This window comes from Trifolium pratense, linkage group LG1 (genome assembly GCF_020283565.1).
Source record: "Trifolium pratense cultivar HEN17-A07 linkage group LG1, ARS_RC_1.1, whole genome shotgun sequence".
NCBI lineage: Eukaryota > Viridiplantae > Streptophyta > Magnoliopsida > Fabales > Fabaceae > Trifolium > Trifolium pratense.
The window spans coordinates 37633722-37644236 of NC_060059.1; the positions used below are offsets into that span (position 1 = coordinate 37633722).

Below are 10515 nucleotides of genomic sequence, written 5' to 3' on the forward strand. Positions count from 1 at the left end.
TTAGCGGGACTTCATACCTTTTTTTGGTGGGCTAAATCACGTGAATGTAAATAAGTTGAGATATTAATGGATAATAATGAAAGAATAGTACTTGAGGAAAAAAAATTAAAGGAAAAATTAATGGATAATGAAGGAATTAGTACCAAATTGAAACAGATCTAGAGAGAGGGAGAGTGAGAGACTAGCCATGAAAATGGAAAAAATAACTAATGTAGTGAGTATATCAACATAACATCAACATCTATAGAATAGAGAGAAAAAGGAATCCAGTTCTGTCTTGATCAATACCGTAAAATAAATATTTACCACTAATAAATATAAAAAATAGTTAGACAAATAATTTTTTTTACGAAAGTTAGACAAATATTTTTATTTTGTAGAAAGAATAAATATTAGTCACTTATAAATATAAATAAATAAAAATATTTGTCAAATAAAAATAAAAAACCGGATAGTTTAACTAATTTGAACTAAGGATTAAAACACTTAAAGTGTAAAAGAACCAGAGTTTAAGCCTTAGTGACGCGAAAATATTAACAACTAATTATTGATTTTACCATTTGAAAAAGGATAAATATTTGCTTAAACATAAAAAAAAAAAAAAAAATTATCGTTGTATCTTTTGTTTATTTTTTGTTTCTTATGTGGAGAATTATAATTTCACTTAATGTTTTCTCAACGGCAGTGTCTGAGTTGATAATTCAACTAAATATTAATTAACGATTCTTGATTTAGAAAATTATCCTGACAATGGTTGGGTCATTGGTATGCCCCGTTGATGGGATACCAACAACAATGCAAGTATATGTCAATGAAATAGATTTTGCTTAAAGGGAAGCATACCCATATTGATAGAAGATTATTGGTGTGTTAAATGTGAGTTAGAAATCTCGCATTGAATAGAAAAATAAACGTTAACCGACATATAAATGTGAATGTGCAGACTTATATATTTAATGCTTTAAATGTAGTATAAAGTTCTCTTTGCATGGTTGTTCTTGATCCCGTATAATGTCCCTCAAGCTCCCTTCGAGATCCAACCCGCACATCGAGAGTAACACTTGCACTAATTTTTTTATGAAAATGCTTATCTTATTACTAAATATAAGAGTCTGCTTGTTATAAATTAAAATAAAAGTGATTTTGATGCGTAAATAGAGATTATTTTTTAAAAATTTAAATAGAGATTAAAAAAAGTTAAAAACTTATTTGATTTGTGTCTAGTTATATATGTGGATAGATGTTGAGCATAAACGAGAACGCGGCATAGTGATGAAAATTTATCATAACAACCCTGTTAGATAAGAATATAAAAGTTGTTTGGAGTTTCACATTAATGAGTGTTTCAAACTATTGAGTCTATAAATATGTTTGGACATCCTCACAACCCTCATTGAATACATAACTTCTCAATTGTTTCCCCAGGTTAATTATATAAACATGTCTAATTAATTAGATACAAGCATCTCAATATATTCCGAATGAATTATATTACTCCAAAATCCACGGGAATTGAATACAATGATGAAAGTTATGATGTTGTATATTCATACATAACAATGAAAAATAAAAGACAATATATGTTTATTGTCTAGAAATTGAAGTAAAAAACTAAACATTGGGAGACACAACCTCTTCAAGATAGTCCTCTCTTGCATTTTTCACCAGCATTAGAGATGATAGCCAGAAGAGTGATGAAATAAGACACAAAAATGCCCCACCACCCATGAGACCAGTCTTGGCAGTAGGACAATTTAACTTTGTAGAAGTAGTGACGTTAGCTGAATAAAAATTATGTCTCCAATGGTAGTGTTGCTCAGTCACTGTTGGCCATAATGTCATTACTCCACCCAATGTGCTGCAAGTCCTGAAATATAGTAAGATGATTCATAATCAATTTAGACTAAACAAATAAAGGAAATAATGTTTTGTTATGAACCCCAAATTGAAATAACACGTGAATATAATTACACTAAGTCAAAGACTAAATTGATTAAAAAAAAAAGAAGTCAAAGACTAAATTTATGTTCTGGCAAAAAATTATCAGAAATATATATAATTTGAAATCCATAAAAATATATATAATTTGAAAACATGCATATTAAAAAAGTGTCGATAATAACAAATTGAACAGGTTGTACGATTTTCTTCCTTATCATCGTAATTAAGATTTTTTTACCCTACAACTTATAAATTCTAAAGTTGGATGTAGGACATTACACATAAAAATTATTATATTTTATTAAATCATTCCAGCTCATTCACTTCTATATATGATAAAACAACATTTATATTTATAAATAGATACAAAGCAATATTAAGAAGAGTATTGGGATTTGAGAAACTTACAAAGCTAAGATGAGGAAGATTGATAAAGTTGTGTATTTGAGCAATACTGAAGGAGGAACAGTGGTACCGTTGTATGAGTAAAATATAGATACCAAACCCATTAAAGATGATGCCACAAGAAATCCTATTGAAGAATATCCAAATACCACCGTTGGATCATTGGGATAATTGCATATCATAGCATCTTTCCCTTTTACGAGAACTCCCATTGAAGGCTAAAAAAATTAAAATAAGAAAATAGTGACAAAATAATCCTATAAAAGTTTAACATGGTTACCAAAATCAAATTATATACAAATTTGAAGCTAAAATGTTATTTTTGAACCGTATATATATGAAATAGTAGTACCTTTTTGTTTTCACCGACGATGCCAAGAAGAAAAGAAATTAGTCCAAATATTATAACAATAATAGACATCTTTGTCATGGTGAACTCCATGATGCTGCAAAGAAAATTTGCTATTCAACTCATTTAATTTTCTAAAATAGAGTTTTAATGAATTTATAAGTTCTATTTGGTTTATTATATATAGAGTGCAACTTGAATTTATCCTTAAATATAGAGATAGTTTGTTTTTTTTGTTTTAATAAGATTAGTAATAATATTCTGTCTTTTTGGTACAAGATAAATAATGATTTACAAAGTTTGTTAGAGAAACTTTCACCTAAATAAAGTTGTGCTTGTGCCTATCGAAATACCGGTAACTATCGAAATATACAAAACATTTGGTAAAAAAGAATTCAAATATATATAGTACTTTGTCAACAAAAAAAAAAATACAAACCTAGTACAAAAAAATTCAAATACATTCCGTCAAAAAAATAAAAAAATTCAAATACGTACAAATGATAGTGACTCAGTTATTCAAAAAAAAAAAAAAAAAAAAAAAGATAGTAACTCAGTTTTTTTTTAGGGGGATAATAACTCTGCTATATAATATACATGACTGAATAAATATTCACCAAAGAATTGTTACTCCCTCCATGTCATTTTAGAATAGAAACATTAAATTAAGAAATTGTATTTTGCTTTTTATTTTTTTATTATACCTTAACTTTAATCAATCAATAAATTTCTATTTTTTTGCATACACTTTCTTTTTTCAATAAATTTATTATATTATGTTAAAAAAAAGATAAGAGTAATTAGCATTAATTAGTTTCCCAAATATATAATATTAATTAGTTTTATTGAAAAAGATAAGAGTAATTGACAAAGAGTACAATCGACAAATTGTACCCTTAAAATAAAAAAATGACAGTTAAATAGGAACGCTAAATTATCCGACGTTAATAGACACTTAAAAAACGGAGGGAATAATGAATAACAATGTGCAGCTCGATGAAACGCTCAATAAAAAAACACACATGTATCTATGGGATGAGATAAGTGAGTAAAGTGTAAAGAGGAAAATTAAGAGTTAAAGTAATATCTATCTTCTTTTTTTGTTGTTAAGTAGAATTTCACTTTTTAATATCAATAAGTGAGAGTATTATGATACGAATCTCAATACTACATATTGCATGCAATATCATTTTTACCGGTTGAGTTATACTCAAGAGGAACAAGAAATTAAAACTATCATTCTCAACTTTCCCAGAATCTTTCTGAGGTCTATAACCTTCTTATCATGTTGAGGCTTCTCATAGGAGGTAGTGCACATTCATCTTTCAAATATATCTATAATATAGAGTATGACTGTTACTCAAAAGTAACAACAATGCTAAAAATAAATTAAAAATAGAAACAAACAACTTTACCTAACATGATTTTCATACAGATATCCATACACATGTCTATCAACAATTACCCAATTAAGTATACTATATTCGAAAATCCTAATTATCTCTTACAAAAGCTATTAATTTAAGGTAACATGTGACTCGAGTCAAGTTATACATTAATTCTCTAAACTCTAAAATCTCATGTTGTCGTCCAATATTTGACTTGATCGTCATAGTATTTGCATGTATATGTTACCCTCTCGCTTCATGGAGTGACCTTTGATCGACTTCAACAATTCAACGTATCCAGGTCCTATATCAAGTTGTACTCTAGATAAAAAAATTATACTCTCTCAAATATATAGAAAATAAAAATACCTAAAAGTATTAAAGATGCAGTGAAAATAAACAATAAAATTAAATGCCATCAACTGTCTTACATTGTGAAACATGTGAATTGTATACAAAATGCATACAACTAAATTTCATCTTATCAAAAAAGCTACGCAGTCATGCGGTCTACAAATTTGAGGTCGTTCGATTAAAATTGGAAGATTTAACTTTATATTTCAAAATTTTAGATTGAACAAAAATAAATAAAAAATTAACTTAAGATTGCACACACCTATCTCTGTCTTCAGCTGATTTATTTCTCACATCCAAAAAGGGGTGTCTGGATGTGCTGGAAATACAACCCAATGTGGGGGGTGTTGGATCAGAGCAAGACACTTTTTGTTTGGATAAAACATTGGGACAATGATGCGTTGGAAAACAACTTAAAAGTCTTAAACATTAAGAAAATGACTGTATGTATGCACGTAGCATGTCTCATTCATCATCATATATAGAATTGGAAAGAATGCCATCAACCTTCAGTCCTTCACACGACCTTCTTTTATTCCTCTTATTGTTATTTATTATTATTTAAATAATAATTAATAGACAAACTTGTCATTCCAGCATATAATAAATTTGTTGTTTATAAACAAACTTGTCCCGTGAACTTAACTTAATCGGTTGAATATCGTATTTTATATGTAAAAGTTAGGGTTAGAATTTCAGACACCTCACTTATTTACTTTAAATGTGAGATTTCTAACCACTAGACTGTCTAATAAAAAAAGTAAAAGCAATGAAACAACAATAAAGAGATTCACTGGTTAGTTTGAGACAGATTTGTATGCCCTAAGGCGAAGGGTGGTTTAAGCTTTCGTAATTTTGAAGAGTTCAATATGGCTATGGTGGCAAAACAAGCATGGAACATCATTCAAAATCCGGACTCGTTGGCGGCTAAACTAGTTAAAGCAAGGTATTTCCCGCGCTCATCGTTACTCGAAACATCTTTGGGTTATAATTCTAGCTTTGTGTGACGTAGTATTTAGAAGGCTAGACAAATTCTTTTACGTGGGTGTAGGTGGCGCATTGGTAGTGGCAACATAATCCGTGTTATGTATGATCCATGGCTTCGTGGAAAGGGTGATCGCTGGGTGTCTTCACCTCAAGTGGAAGATGTGTATCATTTAGTTGTTAAAGACTTGTTACTTGAGAATTATGAAGTGTGGGATATAGCTAAATTCATAATTTGTTTACAGGTCGATCGGGTAGTGGACGAGATTATTGCAACCCCTCTTATTAGTTCGGTTAAAGAGGATAACGTGGTTTGAGAGGAGGAAATGAATGAGTGCTATTCAGTTAAATCTGTACAATCTAGCCATGAGATCTATTCACTAGTAGAAAAATGACTTTTGGTTTGGAGATACCACTACCGGTATGTGAATACCAGTAGTGAAATACATTTGACCAAAGGATTCCACTACTGATATTTTTAAAACGGTAGTGGAAAGTTCAGAGACAAGGGATTTCACTACCGGCTTTGCTAAATCCGTAGTGGAAAGTAGACACGGTGGCAATGTCGTAATTACGTACAAATTTGTTTTAATTATCTTCCACTACCGATCTAGGATTCACCGGTAGTGGAATCCTAATAGTGTTATTATTTTTTTCATATTCCCACTTTTCACTACCGATCTAGGATTCACCGGTAGTGGAATCCTAATAGTGTTATTATATTTTTCATATTGTTATTTTCATTCCCAATTTTCATACGCGTTCAATCTCCCTCCCACTGCAAACTCTCCATTCTCAATCGTCCCAAGTTCTTCCAAATCGTCCCAAGTTCTTCAAATCAAACACTCCAATTTCCCAATCATTCTCCAATCTCTCCATTCTCCATTCTCCATTCTCCAATCTCTCCAATTTCATTCGGTTTCATTCTCCAAACCCTAGAATGCTTGAATCGCCTCCAAATTTCTTCGTTTTTATTCGGTAAAGGTATGAATAAATCAAACTTCCTCCAAATTTCATTCGTTTTCGTTTTCATTCATTTTCATTCTTGTTCATTCGTTTTCATTCGCTTGGGTTTTCATTCGTTTTCATTCACGTCGTTTTCGTGGGTCTGTGATGTTCATTTCTGTGTGGGTCTGTGTTTTTTTGTGTGGGTTTTCATTCTTCTTCTGCTTGTGGGTCTGTGTTTTTTTTGTGTGGGTTTTCATTCTTTTTGTATAAACATATTTATAAAATTATCAATGCTTGTGCTGTGCAGGGGTTGCTGTGTTAGGCGGTGATTGCTGCTCCTGCGTTAGGCGGTGATTGCTGCTCCTGCGTGTTGCTTGTGCTGTGCAGGGGCTGGTGTTGCTCTTTTTTGGTGTTGTCATCTTTGTTTGAAGTTAGAAGGTTCAATCACGGTCTCATCTACAGGTACCGATTCTATTTCAAAACATAGAAGCTATAGGCTATGAATTTTTATTAAAATAGAATGCATAATCTAGTCATTCTGTTATAGGCTATGAATTTTTATTAAAATAGGGCGAGAGAATGTTTCGCAATAGTAACAACCTAGTCATTCCTTTAACTTAGAATGCATAAATTTCGAAACGTAGGTATGGACCGTAGTTGGATGAGAGCTAATCGATTAAGTACTGAGTACAGACATGGAGTGATGGAATTTCTACAGTTTGCGGAAAGTAATGCTGAACTAGAACGTCCTCCTCCTGAATTTCCTCCACTTTTTCTATGTCCGTGTATAAATTGTGCAAATAAAGAACCAAAACGTACTAAGAAAGAAATCATGAATCATCTAATTTGTGACGGGATTTGTCAAAATTATACACAATGGATATGGCACGGTGAAGTAGTTGCAACGCCAAGTGTGTCCCATAGAGAAAGTGGTAGTGTGGATATCGATGATCGACTGGAAGACATGATGCGTGATATTGGAGAAGATTCGTTTAAGAGGGCGCATGTGTATGAAACTTTATGCAGTGACAAGGATGAACCATTGTATCCGGGATGCACAAATTTTACCCGTTTGTCTGCGGTGTTAAAATTGTTTAATTTGAAAGCAAAAAATGGGTGGACCGACAAAAGTTTCACTGAATTGCTTGAATTGTTGATACAAATGCTTCCAGAAGGTAATGTAATGCCAAATCGTTATTACGAGGCGAAAAAAGTATTGTGTCCAATGGGTTTGGAGTATGAAAAGATACATGCATGCCCTAATGATTGTATATTATACCGAAAAGAGTTTGTAAACTATAATCATTGTCCGACATGTAAGGCGTCTCGCTACAAAAAGAAAGATGGTGATTCTAGTGATGATGAGGTGACCAAAACGGGTCCTCCCGCGAAAGTCGTATGGTACCTACCAATAATTTCAAGGTTCAAGAGATTGTTTGCTAATGCAAATGACGCAAAGAATCTTAGATGGCATGCAGAAGAGAGAAAATGTGATGGCCAAATTCGCCATGTAGCTGATTCTTTGCAATGGAAGAAAATTGACTCTTTGTTTCCAAATTTTGGCAAAGAGTCGAGAAACCTTAGACTTGGACTTGCTACTGATGGAATGAATCCGTTTGGTAATCAAAGTACTAACCATAGTTCATGGCCTGTTCTCCTGATGATTTACAACCTATCTCCTTGGTTGTGCATGAAGCGTAAATATATTATGTTATCGATGATGATTTCAGGCCCAAGACAACCAGGAAATGACATAGATGTTTATCTAAGTCCACTAATTGATGATTTGAAAGTGTTGTGGGAGGAAGGAGTGGATGTTTTTGATTCGTATTCTGGTGAACAGTTCAACATGCGTGCCATGTTGTTTTGCACCATCAACGACTTTCCGGCATACGGCAATTTGTCTGGGTATTCCGTTAAAGGGCATAATGCGTGTCCCATATGTGAAAAAGAAACATGTTATAAGCAACTGAAAAATGGAAAGAAGACTGTTTATCTTGGCCACCGAAAATTTCTAAATCGTTATCATCCATATCGTAGATTGCGAAAAGCTTTTGACGGAGACCAAGAGAATGGTGTTGCTCCAACGCCCTTAACTGGAGAGGAAGTTTATGAACGACAACGAGACATTAATGTTGTCTTCGGAAAGTGCCAAAAGCCAAAAGGGAGAGTGCCAAAAGCGAAAGTGCCAAAAGCCGAAAGTGAAAGTGTCAAAAGGAAAAAGCAGCCTGTTGTGAAAAGTATATGGAAAAAGAGGTCAGTGTTCTTTGATCTTCCATATTGGTCTAGTCTTGATGTAAGACATTGTATTGATGTGATGCACGTGGAGAAAAATGTATGTGATAGTGTAATTGGAACACTTCTCGACATTAAAGGCAAGACAAAAGATGGTGCACATGCTCGTCTTGATATGGATTTGATGGGTATACGACAAGAGTTATTACCACAAAAAATCAATGACAAGACATATTTGCCTCCCGCGTGTCACACTTTGTCTAAAGACGAGAAAACAAGTTTTTGCAAGTGTTTACAAAGTATCAAAGTGCCACATGGTTACTCGTCAAATGTCAAGAGCCTTGTATCAATGAAAGATCTCAAATTAATCGGCTTAAAATCTCATGATTGTCATGTCTTGATGCAACAACTACTACCTGTGGCTATTCGTGGGATATTGCCCGATAATGTTAGGAAAGCTATATGCAGGTTGTGCTTATTCTTCAATGCAATATGTTGTAAAGCAATTGATCCATTGAAGTTAGACGAGTTGGAAAACGAAGCTGCAGTTATCTTGTGTCAATTGGAGATGTATTTTCCTCCTTCATTTTTTGACATTATGGTTCATTTGATTGTTCATCTAGTAAGGGAGATTAGATTGTGTGGCCCAATTTATTTACGGTGGATGTATCCAATAGAGCGATACATGAAGATCCTAAAAGGGTATACAAAAAACCCACACCGTCCGGAAGCTTCGATTGTTGAGAGGTACATTGCAGAAGAAGCTATTGAGTTTTGTTCAAACTATTTGTCAGAAGTGGATGCTATAGGGGTTCCCAAGTCTCGTCATGATGGAAGATGTGACGGTGTGGGCACGCAAGGTTTAAATGTCAAGAGCATGCATATTGATATAATTCTTCAAGCGCATTTGTATATATTGAATAACACTGATGAAGTTCAACCTTACTTGTCTGCTCACAAAAGCATCATAAAGAAAATGCACGATAAGATGAATGAAAAATGGGTGTTAAGAGAGCATAATAAGAAATTCTCAGAGTGGTTTAAAGAAAAGGTCTGCCAAGATGATAGTGTTTCCGATACAATAAAGTGGTTGTCCTATGAGCCTAAATGTAACATATTGACTTGGAGTGCATATGATATTAACAAAACTTCCTTTTATACAAAATCAAAGGATGACCGCAGTACCATGCAAAATAGTGGGGTTATGATTGTGGCAGAGTCCATGCACTTCTCTAGTTCCAAAGATAAAAATCCGGTTATGGCATCTACACCCTACTTTGGGGTGATTGAAGAGATCTGGGAGGTTGATTACGTTGTGTTTAAAGTGCCTTTATTTAAATGTAAATGGATTGATATCAACAATGGTGTGAGAATTGATGAATTAGGATTTACAATAGTTGATCTTTGCAAGTTAGCTTATAAAGACGAACCTTTCATCATGGCATCCCAAGCAAAACAAGTGTTTTATGTCAAAGATCCTTCTAATGAACGGTGGTCGGTGGTTCTACAAGGAAAAAATGTGCATGGTAGTTATGAAAATCAAGAGCTTGATATTTCCGAAATTCCTCCTTTCTCATCAGATGTGCCTACCTTCATTGAAGAAAACGAAGAGGATGATGTGCATGCAGCTATTCGTTTAGATCATGACGAAGGAATATGGGATTAGAGAAGAAAAAGCTGCAGATGCTAGCATATCATTGCTTTTCTCCTTTTATTTTGATTATGTTTTGATGTGCTGTTTATGTAATGCATCTGTAATGTTTTGAATATGTACTGTTAGTTTTTAGCTTTTATGTTTTGAAAAAAAAACTTCTGCTACTGCTGTATTGTTTAAATACTTGAACCTTAAGAAATCTGTTTTGAGATTCTGGGCAATATAACTTATGTTTAATTATGAGCTTGTGCTTATTT

General features: G+C 33.0%; 2 protein-coding genes across 2 annotated transcripts; one reads left to right on the plus strand and one right to left on the minus strand.

Annotated features, from left to right (window-relative positions):
* Window positions 1-1611: 1611 nt before the first annotated feature.
* Window positions 1612-2776, minus strand: LOC123893665. Its single transcript, XM_045943441.1, has 3 exons — window positions 2699-2776; window positions 2350-2564; window positions 1612-1867 (listed from the first exon to the last, which is right to left on the minus strand). Exons 1-3 carry the CDS (start codon window positions 2774-2776, stop codon window positions 1612-1614), a joined length of 549 nt encoding a protein of 182 aa, XP_045799397.1.
* A 4239-nt stretch (window positions 2777-7015) lies between these two features.
* On the plus strand, window positions 7016-10270 carry LOC123893674. The gene has a single exon (XM_045943454.1). It carries the CDS (start codon window positions 7016-7018, stop codon window positions 10268-10270), a length of 3255 nt encoding a protein of 1084 aa, XP_045799410.1.
* Window positions 10271-10515: the final 245 nt, after the last annotated feature.